The sequence below is a fragment of the Siniperca chuatsi genome, linkage group LG4, assembly GCF_020085105.1.
Source record: "Siniperca chuatsi isolate FFG_IHB_CAS linkage group LG4, ASM2008510v1, whole genome shotgun sequence".
Taxonomy (NCBI): Eukaryota; Metazoa; Chordata; class Actinopteri; order Centrarchiformes; family Sinipercidae; genus Siniperca; species Siniperca chuatsi.
Window position 1 is genome coordinate 30,227,529 of NC_058045.1, and position 23,228 is coordinate 30,250,756.

General features: G+C 39.3%; 1 protein-coding gene across 12 annotated transcripts in view; it reads left to right on the plus strand.

The window, feature by feature from the left end:
* Positions 1-23,228, plus strand: part of cadps2 (Ca++-dependent secretion activator 2) — a 228,518-nt gene that overhangs the window by 149,533 nt on the left and 55,757 nt on the right. For 7 of the 12 annotated variants that reach the window (XM_044194159.1, XM_044194157.1, XM_044194161.1 and 4 more), the window contains exons 14-18: positions 8,820-8,921; positions 12,147-12,210; positions 13,457-13,580; positions 15,302-15,402; positions 17,780-17,788. In XM_044194159.1, coding sequence (XP_044050094.1) covers positions 8,820-8,921; positions 12,147-12,210; positions 13,457-13,580; positions 15,302-15,402; positions 17,780-17,788 — 400 coding nt within the window. The remainder of the gene's footprint in view (positions 1-8,819; positions 8,922-12,146; positions 12,211-13,456; positions 13,581-15,301; positions 15,403-17,779; positions 17,789-23,228) is intronic. The other 5 variants (XM_044194168.1, XM_044194158.1, XM_044194169.1 and 2 more) reach the window with 1 other exon arrangement.

Consider the following 23,228-nt stretch of genomic DNA (forward strand, 5'->3'; position numbering starts at 1 on the left):
CCCCTGCTTCACTCCCTGGTAGTTACTGATATCTGATAGCTTTCTCTTTGTCGACTCATTTAGTCAATTAGAACACGTAATGATAAGCTTCTCCAGCAAATCTCCAGAGATAAAATGGGGGAGGAGAGGGGTTACTGGAATTGGCATTTTGTCAGTTGGACCTCCAATTTGAATAATTGATGCCCATTCAAGGCTTCTGGAGCTGCTCGAGTGGGTGTGGATGGGAAAAAGAGGTTTAGGATGGCTGGCAGGCTCTGAGGTGGAAAAAAAAACAAACTTAATTACAGAACTCAAGTTTTCCCTGGAGGGCTGCTCGAAGAGACGAAACTACGTCGGGAGGCAGAGAGGACAAAGAGAGAGAGACGCCACAGAATGATCAACAGGAGAGTACTTGACTAATACTTCAAGGCCATATATTCAGTCAATCAGATTGTGCTTTTCTTAAGAAAACTCTCAGTTCTGACTGAGATAAACATGTTTGACCTTGGTTGAAGATGTAAATATTTTTCTGGTATTCAAAACACTTCCCAAGGTTTGTTGGGGAGACCTTTAACCCATTCTGGTCGACAGTAAGATCAGTTTAGTTATTTGGGCATTGTCAATTTTTGTCATTTAATACCTAAAACAGGTTATTACCCCTAATTCACGGTAGCATTCTTTTTCTTAAAGCACACTTTTTCCACAGCCCATTCAGAGGTTAAACAAATTATATTAGGTTTTCTTTGTGTGACACAGTATTTTATCCATAACTGTAATTTTTTTTACAATTAACTCCACTTCTATTCACTATGTTTCAACACTTTTTCAGCTCCTTTTTTATGTTTTTTATGAATTATCACTTATTATGAAGAATCTGAGATGAGGCTTTTTTTTCTTTTCACAATTTTCAGAGTTTAAACAGCTTTTAAAAAGAACCACTTTTATTACACCATTTATCCCTATCCCTGTTGTCCACTGGTTGCAGCTGCATCATGTTTCAAGTGTTTTCAAGCAGTCTGTTCTTCAGCAGACATATTTTAATATTATTTAGTTGTTTTACCAACATTTTTTACATTTTACAGCAGATTGAAAACACGTTTGTAGCGCATTTCTGTCTGTACTTTACTGGTTTTAATGACTGTACACTGCACGCCGTCATTATTGCGTCTGCCTTTCATGAATCTTACCAGAAGTAAAACAGAACCAAGTAGCATTCCCTTTCCTGCTTCACAGACTTTGTCAGACTTTGAAATCCATCCATCCCTGCCACTTATCTGTAGCAGGGTTACCGTGGCGGCAGGATAAGCAAGGTAGTCCATCTCCCTAGCAACATTACCAGCTCCTCCTGGCGGATCCCGAGGTGTTACCAAGCCAGATGAGATATATTATCTCTCCATCATCTTCTGGATCTACCCTGGGGTCTCCTACCAGTTGGACGTGCCCAGAAAACCTCCAAAGGAAGGCACCCAAGAGGCATACTTATCAGATGCCACCTCAACTAGCTCCTTTCAATGTGAAGGCGCAGCGGCCCTTCTCCGAGCTCCCTCCGGATGTCTGAGCTCCTTACCCTATCTCTAAGGGTCCACCCTATGGAGAAAACTAATTTCAGGTTATATCCGTAATCTCATTCTTTCTGTCACTAGGTTCATGATCATAGGTGAGGGTTGGAACGTAAATTGACTGGTAAATCAAAAGCTTTGCCTTCCTCTTCACCACAATGGTCCGATACAACATCCACATTACTGCTGACAAAACACCAATCCATCTGTCAATTTTACCCTCACTTGTGAACAAGACCCCAAGATACTTGAACTCCTTCAACTCACTCCCAACCCGGAGGGAGCAATCCACCATTTTCTGGCAGAGAACCATTGCCTCAGACTTGCGGGTGTTGACTCTCAACCCATCCACTGCAAATTGCCCCAGTGCGTGCTGAAGGTTATGGCCTGATGAAGCCAACAGAACTGCATCATCTGCAAAGAGCAGAGAAGCAATTCCGATGTCCCCAAACTGGACACTCTCCTCCCCCTGACGGCACCTTGAGATGAATCACAAACAGGATTGGTGAGAAGGGACAACCCTGGTGGAGCCCTTCAGGCCTGGTGTATAAGATAGCAGAGTGGAGAAAAGAGCCAGAAGCTCACATGTCCAGATAGCCTTCTGATATCAAAAAAGCCAAGTGTAAATGCAACCAAGAAGCATTGGAGATCTGATTGTTGAAACCACCCTAGGTGGTTTGAAACACAATTTGTCCAGATTTTAAAAAAATACATTTGTCTCTCCAAGCTGCAAAATCTTTACTCCTCCCAAGTGTAACTACGTCAGTAAGCGGTCTGTGGAAGTATCCACCTACAGTGCCTGTCCCCAGCAGAAGTGACACTGAAATTACACTGTAATGTAAACGAAAGTGTATTAAATTGTATCTGAGTTTATCTGGACACGTGAAATGATAAGTGTGAATGTGGCTATTAAGGCCTGCTGTGTTAATCAAGTATTTTGTGCTGCAGGAGTTTATGGAACAACTACAGTAAAGCTGAGCATGTGAAGGAGCTGTGACACTTTGATTCGTCTTGTACTGGTCTGTGTAGGTCTGATGAGACGGGTGCATTTGAACTGGGATCAGGGTTAAAGGAGCATTACCAGAGCCGGGGGGGTCCGCTCGCCTCCCTCTCACCTGTCACGTCCGATCTTCTCCTCGTCGAGCCATCTACACCACACTGACACAGGATGTGACAAGAGCTTTTACCTCCCCCAGCCCTTCACACAACAACCCCCCATCTCCATAGAGGTGATGGGGGAGGAGGAAGGTGACACACATGATCACCTGCCACTCAGCTTAATCTCCTTTCCACACCTCTTAAGGTGAAGTGGCGTCCACCCCTGGTACCCTGCCACGCCGCTCAGCGAGCTCGACTCATGACGATTCTTGTCAACTGACATCAGAACCAAACAGCCAGAGGGTTTGGTGGATCCCACAGGCGGATATGGTACTTATCGTTTACACTTGAGCCACATCGAGTGTAAACACACAAACCTGAAGTCTACAGGACCCCCCCCCCGACCCAGAGCAGCGCTACAGCAGCCTCGCCTCCGATGTGCTTGCTTCATTTAGCAGCAACAATGTGTCTGAACCCCGACAAGCTGTCGCATCGCTCCCCACTCCGCCTTGTGAGCCCAAGCATGAACACACATCTGACTGGATTTAATGGCACAGTGAAGAGAGCTACCAAACCAAACACCACACTGTGCTGTGTTTTACGCGCTTGCTACGTTTTGCGTCTGGCTTCCTGCCAACTTGTTCCTCGTCTGATTTGTTTTCTGCCGTAATTCAGAGGAAGTGGAGGATGTGAGTGACACTTGGGGCAAGATTGAGTTTCATATATCATTTGAAAGCTCTTGATGAGCTCTTTGTGATGATCAGAGGAAAATATTTCTGCTTCAAACACGCTGAATTGATTTGAGTAACCACCTTCACCCGATTTATAAAAAAAAAAAAGAGAGAGAGAGAGAGATCTGTGTTTTAGTGTTCATTCTCCTTTCTAGAGTTTTCATAGAAATGCAAATCTGCTGAAATGGTGCGTTCATGTGCAACATTATTGATTGGAAAAATGACTTCTTGTCAGTCAGGCATGGGAATGTCATTTTTAAATTAATCAATATTTTGTCAGTTTTGATCAAAAGTTGGTGAATTAAATTTAAATCTGAGAGTGTTGTGACCTAAAACTGTGCGGTTGATCGTGTAAAGCAGCACCTTAAGATGAAAGGTGTTCATTTTCTGTGTTTTTGGTCTTTTTGAGTTTCCCAGCAGCACCTGAACAGCCCAACAATCCCTCCTGCGGGCAAATACATTATGACCATGTGGGAAACTCTGCATTTCTAGTCATTATATCCATTTAAATGTAAAAACAAGGACACAGGTGAAAACCTCTGGTGACAGGGTTAACGTCTAAATGGTGTTGGGTACATTTTTTAAGAGAGGGAAGAAATCTTTGAATTGATTAAAGATCCAGTCTAAATAAAGAGTAATCTTTATACACCTGTATACAGACAGGTGAAATTCCCCCACATTGTCACCACAATTTTAGAGCTGAAACAATTAGTTAATTTATTGAGTTAGTTGATTCGATCGACAAACATTTATCAGCAACTGTTTTGATAATCAATTAAGTTTGAGTCACATTTCAAGCAAAAATGCCAAACATTTCCAGATGTTCAGCTTCTTTTCTTTGTGTTATATCATTGTAAACTGAATGTTTTTGCGTTTTGGACTGTTGGTCGGACAAAACAGGACATTTGAAGATGTCACCTTGGACTCTGGGAAATAATGGACATTTTTCACTATTGGATTTATAGAAAAAGCGATTAGTTAAGAAAATAATTGGCATACTGATCGATGATGATGATAATTTAGTTGCAAATCCATGTATCATTTGTTCATTTCATATTCAATTTGGAATCTGAAAATGAAAATACAATTTGTTATATTGTTATTGGATATGAATCCAACCCAAAAAAACTAATAACGGCTTGTTTTTCGTACATCGATTTTATGCTCGAGGGGCCACGGACCGAATTTGATTTGGATATTTAATGTGTCCGATTTGTGTAACCAGGAGGTTACTGACTTCTTGCTGCACTTGATAGCCTAACTTTGCAGCAAATACACCTGGGTGATGGCGGTACCTGTGTTTTCAACTAGTATTTTTGGAAAATGTCCCATTAAAAGTCTTCACTTGTGTGAACAGATCAACTTTTACAAGAAACAGGAAGTATAATGTTGCCATGGATACAGACTGTGGGCAGCAACGTGAGCCCCATTTTATATTTGTTTACATTTTGGAAAATGAGGTTTGCTGAATTAACTATTAACAGTTAATTTTTTGCCGTGTACTATTGGATGTACTGACAACTATCACTGAATTACTTTGATACTGAAGAAATCTTAAAAACCGGAGGATCTGTCAATTTGATATTTTTGTGAAAAAAAGGAAACAATAATTGAAAGGTTTTTTGCTCTAAAAATAGTAAAACTCCTTTTCCACTGAACCCACAAGTAACATGAGAGCTGCAAAACTGATCAGTCAGTTTTATTGTCTGCCACCTCGCTGCATATGGAAACGAAAGCTTCCAAGAGTGTTTGAGGGAGGTGAACAATGGGTTACAGGATAGCTGGCATTAACTGTCTCAAGCCATCCACCCCCCCATCTCTACATCCGTTCATTCATCCATCTATCCTTCCATCCGTCGAAGATATCGCTCTGACCACAGACCTGACGTCTTCATTTGTCCACGCAGGGGCCTGAAACGCAGCGAGGCCCTCGGCTGCTTCAACATGAAAGCCAGCTTTTCTTGCCTTTACATGAGTGAGCACACACACGCTCCTCCCAAAACTCTGCTTTCTGTTCCCTCAGGATTAACTGGTGCTTGTTAAATAGGGGTTGTGGGAAGTGGAGGGGGTGTGATGATGGGGGTGGGGGCGGTAATGAATTGACAGATTTGGGGAACAACAGGATTTAGAAGTTGTGCTAACAAGTGCTGTTGTGCAGAGAAAGCTGCCTCTCATTACAGAACAAAATGAGTAGAGTGGAGCTGAAGAGAGGCGCTGATGTTCCCACACAAAACACGACCACTTCCCGTTGTCTTCCTGCACCTCATCCCCAGCCTCCACCCTCCAAACACCAACCTGTTCTTAAGAAATATTCCTTTTTGTCTGAAAACTGAATATGCCAAAAGCTGAATTTGTTTTTGTAACATTTTTTGTAGTTCAATTTTATGTAAATTATTATACTTAACTTTATGTTTTATTTAAACTTGCTTCATTTTTTATTTTGTTTTAATTTATGTAATTATATTTTATGGAGTTTTGTTATTTTTGTATTATTATATTATTAACTAAATGAAATAGAATAAATTATTTTATATTTTTTGCATTTTTATGTAATAAAATGTTACGTAATTTACAATATTTCATTTAATATTTTATGTCATTTTATTTTTAGTTTAAGAAACCATGTTATGTTTCATGTTACATTATACTTTCATTACATTATAATTTCTGTTTTTTATTTTTTTATTTTGATCCAATCTGGGATTACATGGCATAAAACTGTAACATTACATATACATAATGCCATTTTGTTTTATTTGTATTTTCTTTTAATTATTACAAGGCTGCATTATTTGTTCATTAATTCTGTCGTGTATTTTCTCTGTGCTTGGTCAGAACTGACCTGTAAAATAGATTTTTATTCTCAGTGATTCACCTTCCTGGTTAAATAACGTTATTATTTTCATAATTATAATTCACAGGAAGTTAATCAGTATCCGTTCAGTATCCTCGTCTCATCTGACTCCCTCTCTGCAGAGCATCAGACTTCTGCTGCTTCTCCTTTCTTGTCACGTTTTTATTTTCGACTTTGAAGAGTCAGGAACACGGCGAGAGGATCTCTGCAGAGTTGTTGGTACTCGAGGCGCGGCGGTCAGGGGCTGAACCAGCGAAGGCTTTTATAAGAACAACTCATTAACAGACAACCTCCTCGCTTCTTCCCTCCAGCGACCGCAAGTGCCGTTTGGAGAGGGTGCTTTTCTCTTTCAGCTGCACAGAGAAAGCCCAGAAAGTCAAGGCTGGTCGCTCTGGGTACTGATTGCATTTTTTCCCCTTTTTTGCCAGAGTGCCTATTCAGACCAAGGCAAGAAGGGAATGAAAGCTTTACAAACGCTCAACTAACAGTGTTTTTTTTTGTCGACTCTCCTCCTGCCGGCCGGATGAGTTGTGGAGGAGGAAGAGGAGCCTGAGCAGCTCTCTGTTTGATTGGTTGACTCTGAGGTCAGTGTGGAGAGTTTGGCTGCTTTCTCAGTTAGTTTGGTGAAAACAAGCCAGTCGGACTTGTCAGAGCGAAACAGAAACCAAAGACAGAAAAGCAGTCTGAGCTGTTTTCTAAGGCTGCACATTTTATTTTGTTCCTTCTAAAAAATAATAATAATAATAATTTTACACATTCATATGAAAAAACAAATGAAGATTCCTGCACTGACTTGACCTCTGTGTGTCTCTGCTTTCTTGATATAAGAGGACCTTTAGCTGTTTCAGGGTTCTTACCTATAGAAATGTCTTGGTATTAGCAGGGAAGAAGTTTTCATAAAGAGCTTTTCTAGGTTGAATTTTCAACAGCATATCAAAGATATAGTCCCCAGAGTTCATGTTTGATATTTCAAATTCTCAAAGGCTTTTGTTGAACTTCAACTGAAGAGAGAACCAGCTCTTTATTTGAAATAGGCTTATGTTTAATATATAAAGTACAGTATATTTTGTCCTCTTTTTATACATACCTACTATATACTAAATAAATAATTTTTTCTGTTTCTTTTGTTAATAGAAATACTGTTCTCATTTACAAATTACTTTCAATCGCTTTTCAAATTACTTTTTTTCAAACACTTTTCAGCTACCGTCAATGAAACTCAATGTTTCACATTAAAAGCCCTCCAACAGCCAAAGGGATATAATCCATTTCCTCGTAGACTTTTAAGAAAAACATCTGCAGGAAGTTGCATTTCGTTTTAAAAAATGGCAGTAAGTAGAAGCAAATTACGAGGGAAATTTTAGTGAGTAGTGAGTATGACTCCTCATGTCCACTGAATTTTCAAAATCATGCAACCTGGCCAGTAGCAAGCAATTTTTTCCGCTCTGTAGCGAGGCCAAACTTTAGGATTAAAAGCTCACAAATGATTGTAATGTTGCTCCACAACCCGTGCAGATTCGTCAGCTTTACCTCCCCATCTTCTGATTCAAGAGAGAATCAAGCAGCTGGTTGGTCTGACGGTAAGAGCTCTGGAGAGCTGGTCAGCAGGGTGGGAGCTGGTGTCGTAGTCGATCTCCTTCACCTTCCCAATCTCTTGACCTCCTACTGCAGCCGGGGCCAACCAGTCAGACACTAGAGAGCCAAAAAAACGCTTTAAAAAAAAACCCACATCACGTCATTCACATACTGTACAGTCTTCAATTAATTTGATGGTATTGATGTTTAAAAGTAATTTAACCAACTCAGCACAGAAAGAGAGCATACTGACAGAGGGGGAGGGGTGAAATTACAACTTAACTTTATTTGGCTATTGTGTAATGTGATGTAATGAACGTGTGCCATTCATTTACCAGTGCATGGGACTGCACTGCAGACTGGAGTCTCTGACAACTAAATGTACTTGTTTTGTAGTGTGTTACTTAACAGGAGATGCTTCTTGTAACACTTGATGCAAAATAGCGCAAAAGTGAAGTGCTGGAGATTAACTACTGCCAATGGGGAGTAGCTTGTAGCTTCACTAGCTACAGTCTCAAAGTAGCTCCCCCACAATGCATTTCAGTGTTGTTTAGAGTTGTTTTGCCAACATTTTTTGTGTTTTACAGGATATTGCAAACACGTTTGCAGCTCATTTCGGATCGACGTAGTAAGAGATACTTTGTGTCTGTACTTATTTTAATACTGCACGCAGCTCTTCATCTTATCTTTATTTAGTATCTGTATTTCCTGAATATTAGCAAAAGAAAATTAGTAGACTTCAGAGGAGAAGTGGCATTAATATACATTCACAGGTGCATTTCATGCATCAGAGTTGCGAGCAAAAATAGACCCAGTGCATAAAGATAGTGGAGGGGTGACTGATCAGTACTGTGGAAATGTGCATTATGCAGATTACTAGTATCAAAACATCACATTCCCATCATTAGTTGGCCATCCTGAAAAACCAAACTACTTTGTACCTTCAGCCTATAAACTGTAGCCAAGAGGTTAAGATGAAAGTCAGCTGACTGTGTCCTGTGTCTGGTTTTTCTGTCTCGTCAGGCCTGATGGGATGGGGACAGTGAGTGTGGAGGAAAAAGAGCACTTTGAGGCCATCAGGAGTCGCCTCATGGATCTGCTGGAGAACCAGATCACACATTTTAGGTATGAACACCTTCTCATCAGAATCCCAAAACAACAAAGATCTTGTGTAAGCCAATGGTTTTCATTCGTTTCCGTACTGTATGGAAATCAATTAGTAGACTTCTAAAAGTTCACCTACAACTACAGAAATGTTCTCACTTTTCTCTAGTTGTATCTATCCATACAGATAGGTAGGTTTTATTTGTCCAGGTTTGAGGTATCTTCCTCAACCTGAATAAAATGGAGGTGAATGGAATTTTGTTTAAGGTGCTCAGAACACTGAAAAATTACATTTTAAAAAATGAACAGCAACATCTCCGTCTCTTTTCCAGAGACACTGAGTGCATTCACATTATCCAGGTATCCAGATTTTTGGATTATCCTGGTTATGTTTTGTGCATGTAAAGTAGTCTGATTGAAACTTACTAATACTGTGGCATTTAATCGCCTTATCCAGGTTTCTTATCCTACTCTGCCATGTTAGGCAGGTGCATCATCAACCCAAGTTACATAGTAGTTAGTCAGTAAAACAAAAATACGATAACAGATAATGTTATGATAGTCGAAATGCTGAAATAAAAGTGTGACTTTAGGTGATGCAAAAGGATCATTTTTATTTTCACTCTCGTCTTCCATTACTAATAACTGGATTGAGAGGCTAAATCCAGCAGTGTGATATATGCAGCAGAGTTCATCGGCCAGAAACTGAACTGAGTTCATCCTGAACTGTTGAGGTAACTTTGTGGATACAGAAAGAACTGATTTTCTGGATGTGAACCAGTAAAAGACACACCTGGACCAATGCAGAGACAATCAGAAACCTGGATAATGTTCAAATCATGTAAATAGAGATATGAATAACTGTGTTTCATATGTATCCTTAATGTCTGCGTGGAGAGTTACCAATAGAGGGAAGAAAGAGAATATGTTGGGGGGGATTTGTTTTGGTTTTGTTTTTTGTAATTTGGATTAATTGACCCTTTAAATGCAGATTTGATAAGTAGATTTTCATATTGAAATGAATGGCAGACAATGGCTGAATGGAACTGTAGGAACAGTACATCTTAACCTCTAACACATTAGCATGTTTTGCTGAATGCTTAGCTGCGATGTAAAGGCAAAGGCGATTTTTGAAGAAAAATGCCCAAAACATGTAAAAACCACCGGTATGCTCCTTAAACTCCATCCTAATGAACCCAGGCAGTCTGGGTATTTTTAGCCCCATCAGCAGCACACAACAGGTGCAGGCCATGCGTCGATGGTGGCTGATGAGACCTCCCTGCATCTGCGTGCTGCTATTCAGCGCCGCCGCCGCCGTGTGAACACATTGTGAGCGTGGTGTGAAAGCGACAGCCCCGAGACCTTGAGCAACACTCTTCTGAATGGACCTGTGCCATTAACTGTCCCGAAGCCCGGCTCTTTAAACCCTTCACGCCTGAGAGGGGTCCTCCATCTGGCCCCAGAGAGGAGAGGAGGGGCCGGGGTGTTCCGATCAGCGGGAGTCATTACTAACTCATCTCAACAAGAGGCTAATGCTGGTAAACAATGGCCGGGACAATGCTGGGATTATGCTAATGTCCCCCAGACAAGAGCAGGATTTCCACAGTTTAGTTTAGATTAAAGCTGAGCTCAGCCACAAAAGATTAATTTAAGGTTATAAATTTTAACTACAGCTGATCTAATTTATTGCCTCTAACGATTATTATTCACTCCTACACAGGAAAGACAGTCGATTCTCTCCACAACTCGGCGAGATAAATGTAGTGGGACTGTCTCCTACCAACAGTCAGCACTGATTTCTTTCCCTAGCTTGGCCATTGATGGTTATTAACTTAGTCATGGAGATTAACATTCAGCTGTTTTAAAATCCATCACTTTATGTTGTTATTTGCCAACTCATTGCCGGTCTCCAGCAGTGCTGCCAAAGGAGTGGTGAAAAGGAAAGGTGGTGAATCAAATAATTACACTAAACTACACTACAGTTATAATTCAGGTTCACTTTTATCCTTACGTTACGTACATCTCTCTCTTTTTGGGGAGTCTGTTAAATGACGTTTAAACATCCATCACCAGCATCCATCTCTGGTTAGGAGGATGATCGTAAAGGAAGGATGTGCTTTGACCCATTCCAACCCTGTCTACTATGCAAACAAATTTGCAGCAGCAAATACGTTTCTAGAGAAATGTAATGCTGTCCGGATTATGTTGTTATCAACATAATGAGGAAACATTTTTGATGAAATAGCTGCAAAACTTTCACTGACGACTCATTTATTTTCCTACAGTATCCTCGTAACAACTAAACTTGGTTATGTTTAGACACTCACACCGCTTGATCATGGTCTTGGTTAAATACTAAAAGCATTCCCATTGAACATAACCCAGGCAGCAAATTATGTTTTTCTCTAAATGTATTAGGCAAAATAGTAGAATTTAAACACAGTTTCTAGGAGACAGGGTTGCCTATTCAGATAGACCGCTGCCGGTTTGACCCACATCACTGTGTCCATCTGAAAGGGTCATTACTAATTTTGTGTCCATAGTCAGATACGCGGCTGAAAAACAACCCAGTTACTTAAATAATATGCAACTAATTAAAGAAATAAGATCAAAATTAAAGAAATGTAATTTTCTTCCTGCTGACTTTGTTCAGTCTGATCTATTTTCTTCTGAAAAGTATTAATTCGTATATCATAAATATTCATATATCACATACAGTATGTTGTACTTGCGCTTGCCTGTGTTCCTTTGAAACAAATCACATTCAATTCAACTCTTTAATGGATTTTCATTTTTCATTTAAATGAACATCATGAACTCATGACTTTACTGTAAGTATGAACTGAATCTTCAAACAAAGTCCTGCTTGATAATATTTTTACAAACCCACTTTGTTTTTTTCTGTCGTATCGGTGTGAAGGAACAGAACATCTGCCTGTAGTTTTTTGTCCAATAAATGGCTGACCTGCATGACCGCGTGCCTTTGTTTATTTAGTTCTGTTCACTTGTCAATTAGCAACGTGAAACCTCCCTGAACCGCCTCGTCTGCGCTCAGACGGAGCTGGAGGTGAGAAAATCTTCCTTCATCAGTGTAATTAGAGGAAAAGAGGCAGCCATCTGTTGACGCTTACTGAAGTCTTTCTGCCTCTGCTTCCATCTTCTTATTCTTCTTCTTCTTTTTTTTTCATGCAGTTGTCCTTGAGATTGTTTCTAAATGTGATGACCGCCCACGTTTTGCATGTGCAGGTACTGCTTTCCCTTTGGACGACCAGATGGGGCCCTGAAGGCAACGCTGTCCCTGCAGGAACGGGTACAGGAACACAGTTAAATGCTTCTGCATTTCAAATATGTTTGTAAAAACTTCCTATAAGGTTTTATCGGTGTTGATAAAATCTTTACATGGGCCTGTATTTATCAAGCGTCTTAGAATCGCTCCTAAGAATCATGCTGAAAGTAAACTGAGAACTAAAAACACAACAATTGAACAATAAGAAATGCAGAAAATAGCAACTCTTTTTTTATGTACAAGCTTCGTGTGTATAGGTAAATAATGGCTAACAGAGATATTTTATATTTAGGTTATGTATGCAATGATATGATACAGAAATGTATAAATAGCTCAAATCTTATGATGATATTTATGAGTAATTCATTTGCATTAGGCACTAACAAGCCACTCGCATGGATTAAACAATAAATCTATACACCATTTAAACTTGTAGGCAGACGATTTGATTCAGCTGAGTGACAGCCCTCTCCGTATAGTGCTTACATTAGCACCACATCTTAATGCACATCGTCTCTTCTACTGTCCAATTCGCCTTTCAACCACACCGCCTGTTAACTTCTGTAGGCTATCCTTACAGGTGGGGAAGATGATTTCTGTAATTTCACCAGCAGTGGAGGAAGTACTCAGATCCATTCCCTAAGTAAAAGTAGCAGTACCACAATGTAAAAATACTCTGTTCCAAGTAAAAAACCGCATTAAAAAATCTACTTGCGTAAAAGTATTACCAGCAAAATGTACTTAAAGTATCCAAAGTAAAAGCACTCATTATGCATAATGGCCACTTTCAGAGATTTTTTTTTTTTTGTGCAACAAGATACCCTAACCCTACTTGAGTAAATGTATTTAATTACAAGCGTTCAAAGTCAAATTTATTATTGCAGAAATTGCAGTTTGTGAGAAACTCATATCGTCACTGTTGCAAAGTTACATTTCCCTGTGACGATCTCAGTTCCGCAGATCCATCAAAAATATTAGAACATTTTTGCCAAAACAGTATCTTTTAATAAGCTCATTGAGTTCCATTAATATCTCCTCCCACAGAACGTGCACTTATGTCTCTACCTGAATGTCATCTCCTGCAGCTCCTACCACGTTAGGCACCTCTGCAGCTCTCCTAAATACTGACCGATATGTTAGGCTGATAGTCCTAGGCCTAACAGTAGGACCAATCTTGTGTCACTCTTTGGCCAGTTAGGACTGATTTCCTACTCGGTGACGCTTGAGAACTACAGGCTTATCAGAGAAACCGTCGCTTGTGTTGTTTCAGGTTTTGATGAAGGACATCACCACGCCTGTTCCTCCAGACGAGATGAAGAAACTAGTGCAGAAGTGCCTGGAAAAAGCAGCTGGAATCAACTACAGTCAGCTGATCGAATACGCTCAAATCAAGGGTGAGAGTTTATAGTTTGATTTTTAACCATTCAGAAGACACTGTTAGTAGAGTTAGTACGTGACTCCTCATCAATCAGTCAGTCAGTGTTTCAGTAGGTATGTTTCCATTCTCCTGTTTTTCTGCACATTTTCATATTGAAAAACTTGGAAGGAAATTTTAAACAGATGTGATAAAGTTGCCGGAATGAACATTTTCAAATACATCTTCATGTTGCGTTACCTGCGACTTCTTCTACTGTAGACAAAACATTCATGCTGGCAGTCACCGTGACAGGCCTTCAACATTAAAGACCAAAAAATAAAGATGGAGAGGAGGAGCGCAGGGGTCAAGGGTGTACGTAACCACAATGTCTCTGGTTTGAGTCCAAGGGGGGTCCCTGTTTCCATGTCACCCCCCGTTTCTCTCATAATAGAAACCCATAAAAAGGGTCCAAGCGGATCAGAATTCATTCAAGAATATATCTGAGTTTTTAGCAGCAATGAAATGTCCTGATATATGAACGTTACTGCTGCCATGGACGGATTATGAGACAATGGGCCCCTGGGTGCAGACATGTAAAAGACCCCCCCCACCCCTCCTACATAGGAGCAAGATACCCAGACTGAAAGAGACTCTTTCAGAGCACGTCTTCACTAAGCTGTCTAATTTTCACGACTTGCATCCACACAGAATTTCAAGGTCGTTTCAGCAGAGACCCCTGTACGTCGAGAAACTCCTGAAAACCATCAAAACGGCTCCATCTCTTCTTCTTCGTCCTCTTTTTACTTGGAAAACAACAATACTGTGGACACAGCTGACCAAGTCATAGTTTTATGGGGATGACGTTGTCTGACAAAATCAGCAGAACTACAGACATGACAGCAGCTGTGTGATCAACTGTAGCGACATTTAAAGTGAGCAAAAGCTCAGTTTTCCCGAGGCCGAGGAAAATGCTATTTTAGTGTGGATGGAGGGCTGAAACAGAGAGAAGAAGATGCGTTTACAAACTGGCTTCCTGTGGGCGTACTCTCAGTGACATTTTGCAGGTGTAGCAGAACTCTCTTGTGCAGCTGAACTTCAGTATTTAGTTCTCACTGGAGGTGAAGAGAGGCTGATCCACACTGATGCTCCTCTGCTCACAGATTACTCTAAACACTACAGCGCACTAAACAAAATATTATAAGAAAGGAAACTTAAATGCAGTTACTATTTTTTAACACAAAGCTGTTTTGCAGTTCTGAATAACATTTCTTTTCTAATTTTACTGTATTTTAATGAAATGTATGTATGTTGTGTAGCTGTAATATCAAGGGGAAAAAAACAAAAACAAATATTGGGCTTGATTTGGTTGGCAGATACAATATTAAACGGTTCTAATAAGGATCAGGAGCAAAAAACACGATCGGGACATTCCTATTTCTAACTGAGCTCTGGGACTTTCCAACAAGAAATGTTAAGTCACTTCAGAGGCTCTGGCCCCGGGGCCCAAGCGGTCAGGGGTCAGTAACCCATCCATGACTGCTGCTCCATTTCTAATGTCATCCTGTTATGAATATATTCCCATAAAGTTAGATATCAGCAGCATTTGCAGGTGAACGGTATGGTTAAATGGGGCAGCAAACAGTCAGCTGAGGTTTATGGGAAATGTAGTCATGTTTAAATGTTAGTGTATATACTTTCCTGTGTATTAATTCAGTATTTTTCTATCCTGGATGTTTCCTGCTGTGTTCGGACCTTCAGTGCATGCTCAGGCAGCTCCGGAGAAAAGGCTAGAGGACATGATGCGGCTGGGAGAGCTCTGCATCGAGGTCTTGCAGCAGAACGACGAACATCACTCCGAGGTATTTTATTTATTTTTATCTATACAGTTTGTCTCAGGACAGCTCTGCCTGACGCTCAGCTCTCAGCTGAAGGGTCTGCAACTGGAGAATGTTCCTTAATTTTATTGATTTTAATCATCAATTATCAAAAACTAAGTTATTTCACTAACATTGTTTGTTTTTTTTATCAAAACAAACTATTGACAAGATCATTTTGATAACTGATTACTCTTTAATATTGTAGAAACAGTTAACATTAGCTCTTCTGAATTCTGAGGAACCCTGTTGGTTAGACTGAATGAAAAGTTTAAAAACTTGACAGTTTCACAAGGCACCGCACGTGTTTACAGTTTGTCAAATCTGACACGCAAATTATTTTTCAGTTTTCCCCATTTAGAATTTTCCCTAGTCTTTCATTTTGGAGTAATCATTTAATGTTTTGGCACGGCTGCAAAATTGCAGCATCTGGCTTTTTTTTATTTCACCACACCAGAGTGTTTCTTGGAGGCAAGACAGATGGACAACAAATATTTTTGTCTGTGTTGTTTAATCTGAATGCTTCCCTCTCATCTGCAAAGAGGAAGGTATGGCTTCCAAGGAATACAGTCTGAAGCAGCTTTACTAAACGTACGAGGGACGGAAGGATCAGCTCCAGAACAAATTACACGGAGTAGGCAATAGGTTTTCATAGGGGGCCTATGCGTTATAACAACTGAAATAAAACCCACAATATTTTCAGTTTACATCAGGTACGCATAGTGTAGCACAAAGTTACTTTACACAAAAGCCAAAAGCAAACAGTATTTTACCCAACCCGATACAAACATACAAAACCACCACAGCCTAACAGCGACCGTCACCTGCCACTACAACAGGTTCACTGCAGGAGTGCAGAGAAATAACTGACCACGCTGAATGAGCGTCATCACCTTGTATAAATGGCAGTGCACCTCCATACCTTCATGTTATTGTTATTTTTATTTTATTTTTTAACCAAAAATGTTTTATTCAACACTAATATTTTTCCCCCAGCAATTATCTATAATAAAATATGCATATATAAAACAAATCTGTTTTTGACAACTCGTGAAAGGGTTTGCGGCCCCTAGACTAAATCATTAATCCAGTTAGGAAATATTTGCAGAGTAATCATGGTAGAATAACTTTTATATGAATCTCAGTGCTGTTGTGAGTAGCTGACTTGTCTTGTTGTCGTATCTGATTTGAAGAACAGTTCAACTCTGGCAGTGGGTGACAGTGGCAAAGACGCCACAAGTCACTTGATCATTTCATTAATGTTCTTGATCACTTTTCGCAGCACTGTCCATTTTCTTCCTCTGCCTTTGCTGGCAGCTTTCACGCTAAAGTGGCAGATGACAAGATGAAGTGCTGCATTAACCCATTATGTACGCGTGTTTATACGCCACGGTGTAAAACTGATCAATCACAGGTGTTGAGACGTGACGGTTTGATCGGCTCTAAGTGGCAGCGTGGCGCTCAGGCATCTGTTTCTGAGCTATTAATAACAGGCTCTACCGCTACCATGGCGACCGGTGAATCTCTGATCTGAGCTTCAGATGTGATGTTAACTACAAATTAGAGGCTTTTTGTCAGAGCAGCGCCACAAGCTGTCACAGCTTAAATTTAGAGATGAATCATAACTGTTTACTCGGTTGCTGTCAGCGTCAACAGCGTTCTCACTCTGTCTCCGGTTTGTCGTTGTTTATTTTTTGTCAGTGTTTCCTTACGATGATGTCAAAGTGAAGAGTCGGAGTTTCAGTCGGTCCACATGGACGCTGCTTTCTTGTCTGCTTGGAATAATAATTTGTGTCTGATACGGCTGAATTGCCTACTTTAAAATTCTTTAAAGTACTTTAACTTTTCTTCCTCACTGAAAAATCAAGAATCTATGAGTATGCAAATATTGTTATTTTAAAAAGTTTAACAGCTGGACACAAAATGTCTCCTACTTCACTGAAAAGTCCATTCTCAGTGTATGTGCGCTGGAGGTTTCAAGTTTGCACATCACACTTTTGTTAGTTACATACTGGCCCACGATTGGCTCCAAACTAGTTGTGATGTCACAAAGTCCTGCTGGTACGTCTACGCGTTAAACTCAGATTTAATGTGAGCGCAGAGAAACTTTCCTCCTTCAGCAGATGAATGTGAAAACAAACTCTACACAGACGGTGAAGATCAAACATCCAAGTGAAGGAACAATAAGCAAAACACATTCATGTTTTTATCTGAAGTGAAGTACAGTAGTTCGCAGCCCGGGCACCGGGACGCTCCCCGAGGGAAGCACTGCAGACACCAAAAGAAAATCACATTAAACTTGTTATTATTTATCTGACTGTCTGTCCTTTCTGTTTCTCTTTTTGTATTCCACCGTGGGAAGGGAAGAGAGGTAAGTTTGTTGTGTGAATGTTTCAGTCATCCTCCGCTCGTGTTTGTGTGTTGTATCTGCTGGTGTGTCGGATCCAGAGCACCATCAGCTCCATCAGACCCTGTTCTCCATGTGTCACTGCCAGCTGTCTTTTGTTGTGTGTGAATTAATGTGTTTCATGGCCGCTATATTGTTAAAAATCTTCTCCCTTTTTAACATAATTGCGGAAGTTTTTTTTTTTTTTTAAATGTTGGTCGCTCATCAGGTTGAAGGATTTCCCATGATTTTAAAAATGCTATTGAATTATGAGTGATACATCAGTTTTTCTTGGGAAAAACAGAATTTCTCGCCATGAATGGAGCTTGATTTTAAACAGAACTACATGAAAAATGGAGCAATTATTGTAATTTTCCTATTTGTTAGATTATGTGTTAATGTTTTGAGAAACAACTGTTCCACTTAACACAACAAAACACAACTCCAACCATACAGAATCATTTCGTCTCCTGAAAATATCCTCTTCAGTTAAAATATGTCTTGAATGGTTATATGGGAGCATAACGTGGGCTTATTACTGCTGCAATGTCAGGATGACAATCAGACATTTCAGTGTGTGGGTTTTTTGTTGTTTGTTTGTTTTTTTTGTGGTTTGGATTATTGTTGTTGGATATTTAGTTGTAACTTTTGGGCGCCCTCTGCCCAAACGTTGACCACTGCTCTCCACTCTGATTTGGGGATGGAGGTCTGATTGTGAAGTGTTGAACTGCCAGATGTTGTGCTCCACTTTGTTCTCACAACTGAACTGTAAGCTGCCATTTTAGCATGAAAAATAACTGGAAGGAACCCACAGCTGAAATGTTGATCCAGTTCAGACTCAAGTATGTAGCCATGGCAGATATGTAGCAGCATTAATGAGGTTTGGAGAAGGCGTCTTTGCTTCGGTACATAAGAAAGTCTTCATCAGTGAACACACAGACACTCACAGACGCACAAGCACAAACATGCCAAAAATCGAGGGTTCCTGCAGGTATATTTCCTGGGAAACAGGAGTAGATTTTGGCGAGACTACCCAGAAATTACCATGATCTAAGTTCCCAGAATTCAACCCTCGTCGTATTGTATAAACATACAGATTTGGTGTTTCATGGACTGAGTTATCAAAACATTGTCAAATCTGAGCATGAAAGTTCCTTCTTGACCTGGAAAAGAAGTTTGACAAAAAGATCTTAACTCAAGGGCCACTTACTAGCTTTTTACAGAGCTAGATAAAAGAGGATGATAAAAAAAGTGGATGATAAAAGAGATGAAAGCTCCAGAAAAAGCTAGTAAGTAGACTTTGAGTTAAGATTACTTTGTCAAAAAATAGGAGCTCTCTTAAATTGTTTCAAAACTCAGACAAAAATCATTGCACAAAACTACTTATTTATTTTAGTCCTAAAACTGCAGCAGGATCAGTGTGTATTCCCCGTTGTATTCAGTTTTGCACCACATGTAGGAATATGATGTTCTGGTGAAGGAAGTCTGTCTCACCAAGATAAAATGTAAAAGAAGAGAACAAGCTGGTTGTTTACGGATTTTTTTACAGGTCTGTTAATCATGATATCAAACTAAGAATGTATAAATACATTTATGGAAGAAGAAAAGAATTAGCGATGAAAGAGGTCAACACACAGTCTACAGTCTGAATTTAGACTGTAAATAACCTCTTTGCTCTTGTAGAGTGCTATTTGATGTATAATTATTTTCCTTTAGCAAGTAAGCAGTAAGTCACTGCAGCAGTAAAATAACAAACACAACAAAGACAAGAAACAGGATATACAAGTCAAATAGAATTAATAAGGTAATCATTAAAGAAAGGCAGTGAAATTTAAAGTAGTTTTGTCTTTTCACAAATCTTCCTGGCACTGTTCAGCTGACCGTTCAAAGGATTTTATTACTGAATGGTAACAAAAATACCTACTTTAAGAAGACGTTTCATCTTCAGGTTGTTTGTGGATGAGAAGTGAGGACAAAGAGTTATGGAAATGCTTCAAATTATATTTGAGTTGTGGTGAAAACTAAAACAGCAGATGGTAGCACCAAACTCAAACTGGAGAGAAAAAGTCCAAATTATTTTCTATTTTTGTTTTTTAAGATCAATTGTCAAATGGGTTGTTTTGCTACCTACGCAGTCAATTCATTTTTTTGCCATATAAATCAATTTGCGGAACTTGAAACTTGCAGATAACTAATCCTCAAAATTGAATTGACACCATATTTTTATTAAACTTATGATATCTTGTTTTAATGCAGTCGTGAACAGGAACTACTTTTTCAAGCATCTCTGTCGTCCCAGTTAGCTGCCATGTTAGAAAAACAAACCCAGAAAAACGAGCACGTGTTAAGGTGTTGCTTCGATAAAAGAAATTTCTGTCGTTTCTGACATGGCGGCACCACCTTGCACCAACAAGCTTTCCAACCTCTCCCTGGATGCAACTATATTAGCACACAACAGTAACACGACACTGGCAAAAGCAGTGTGACTGAAGGAGGGAAATCTTTCAAAAAACTGATCCAAAATGATCAGTAATGAATTGTAGTTTGTAGCTAATGGGCTAAAACATGAAAAAACATCGATACGGTCTCTTCAGAGGTCAGTCAACAGCAGCCTGAGGGCCACTACCTTTTTTTACTTACTGTATATAAAAATGTGTGTTCCGGGTTCGAATCCAGCCCGTGGCCCTTTGCTGCATGTCATCCCCTCTCTCCCCCTTTCCTGTCTATCTTCAGCTGCATTATCAAGTAAAGGCAAAAAAGCCCAAAAATCTGAAATGACACTGTGTGTGTGAGAGAGAGACAGAGGTAGATTTGAATTATGAATTATGAATTTTTGTTTCTGTCCAGTTTGAATGAAGTGTGTTTTTCAATTTTCTGCGAGGTAAAATTACTGTTTTTCTCAATGGAGTCTGGTGGGCTGTAGTGTGTTCCACAAATTGACTATGGGTAAAAAAAAAAATCTAAACATAATCTCATTTAAATCGCAATGACCCCCCTTTTGATAGATGGGATGGCTTTATGATATTGTTCAATGGTATTTTTCAGTAGTTTTGGCCAAGTTTGCCATTTGGAGTGACAAACTGGTTGTTTCAACCATTTACAGTATTTTTACTTTTAGCTATCTTTTTAAATAGACTTTCTGCAGTCTTAATCAACTTTCATTTGACTCAGGTTAGTGGAAAACAGGTTAGTGGAAAACTGAGCCATGTCTTGTACATACTACCATAGTTTGGTAAGTTATTGTGACAATAACTATAAAGATCCCCATAACACAAATTTGTGATCTTACTTGTATGTTGAATTTTCTCCTAAACCAAAATATGGGGATATATATCATCAAATCAAAATTTCTATATTTTCAAATTAGCTGAGCTGCCCAATTTTTCCATGTACTCCCCTGGTAACTGCAGACGCTGGGGGAATCACTGACTTACAGGACCAAAGGTAGAAAATAGCTAAATCATAGCATAAATGCCATTAAAGAGCTGAACATTTTTATATTTGAATGGTTTCTGTAGCAAAATGGATCCAGGAGTAGCAGAAATGGAGTTTATTGAAGAGACAGACAGACAGACAGACAGACAGGCAAGTGTGAGAGATGGACAGAGAGAGACAGAAAGAGGTTTGTTTGTGTGTGTCAAACTGCACTAATTAGCTCATGTCAATCAGCTGTGACTACCCTGAGATCCAAGGTTGCCATGGTGATGCTAACTACTGTGTGTCACTTCTGGCTGGTTCATTTCATAGACATTTTAGCTGAGACGCCCCTCTCATATTCCTGCTTCTAGCTCAAAGACCGTAACTCCTATCGTTAAAATACTCGAGCTGAAGATTTTGATGTTTGAATGAAGTTTCTATGTTAAAAAATGTGTTAAAAAGTGTTAAAAACGCGGCAGAATAATACCTAAAAAAATTGCATTTCCTGCTGAAAATGCTTGGGAATGCTGAAAGCTGAAATGAATTTGCCTGAAAAATCTCAAAGCCCAAATGTATTGCACTAGACTGCTCAAAAACCTGGAAGTTGAAATGTAAAATTGGTAGAATTGGGAGTTGGAAAAGTTAAGTTGAAAAGTTGAATAAAACATAAATGAGCATAACATTTTTTACATTTGAATTGTTTTTGTAGCTGAAAGTATGCAGAAGTATTAGTTGACCGAAAAACATACAGAAGAAGAATAAATTGCAAAGCATTGCTGAAAATGCTGAAATGTGAAATGAACTGCCAGAATTTTAATCTGAACTGCATTACCTGAAGAAGCTAAGAGCTGAAATACATTGCTAGAAAAGCTGGAAGCTAAACTGTCATATTGTTAATGGGTTTCACTTCTATGAATTGTTGAAAAAAGCATAATGTTTTAAAAAGTATAAATGGTGTAAAAATGTTGAATAGAAACACAAGTGTCCTTAAAGAACAAGTTTTAACATTTGAATGGTTTCTATAGCTTAAAATATGCAGAAGTAGTAGTTGACTGAAAAACCCATGGAGAGAACATAATCTAAAGAGGCTAAGAGCTGAAAAACATTGCCAGAGAAGCTGGAAGTTACTGTAATATTACCAATGGTTTTCACTTCTATTGTAATAAATTGAAAGCAGTACAAATCCCCATAAAGATAGCAAAACCAGTTATTATGTGTGTGTGTGTGTTAGTAACAATCCCCACAAAAGTCACCACAAATAAAAACCAGTAAATAGCAAAACCAGTTGTTGTGTATGTATGCATGTTGGTGTGTTGTGTGTGTTAGTAAAAATCCCCACAAAGATAGAAAAAAATGGTTTGTGTGTGTGGAAGTCCTCACACAGACAGAAAAACCAGTATGTATGTGAAAATCCCTATGCAGGTTAAAAACGGGTTGTGTGGAAGTCCCCACAAAGACATAAAAACCAGGGTGTGTGTTTATGTGTGTAACTCCCAACATAGTTAGAAAAACCAGGGTGTGTGTGTGTGTGTGTGTTAGTTTATTAAAGTGTGTCTGTATGTGTCAGTACTTGTGTTTCTATGTGTGTGTGAGACAGAGGTAGAGTTACATTGTGAATTAAGGATTATTGGATGATTTGAAGATTTCTCCCATTATAAAAATCTCTTTGAAAAAAGCTTAATATTTTAAAAACTATGAAAGGTAGTAAATAGCAGAATCATGGCACACATGTCCTTAAAGAGCAGAACATTTTGATATTTGAATGGTTTCTGTAGCTAAATGGAGAGTGAGAGACAGAAAGTCCCTAAACTGCCCAACAACAATGCACCAATCAGATCAAAGGAACAAACTGCTTTGATATTTAACGAGCTAATCAGCATCACCTGTGTGTAACTGTATATAGGTAAAGAGAGAGAGAGAAATCTGTTAAACTTCCCGTCATAGAAGACACAAAAAAGCCTAAATTGTAGGTCATATTGGTGAAATGAAGGCACTGATGAACATTTAG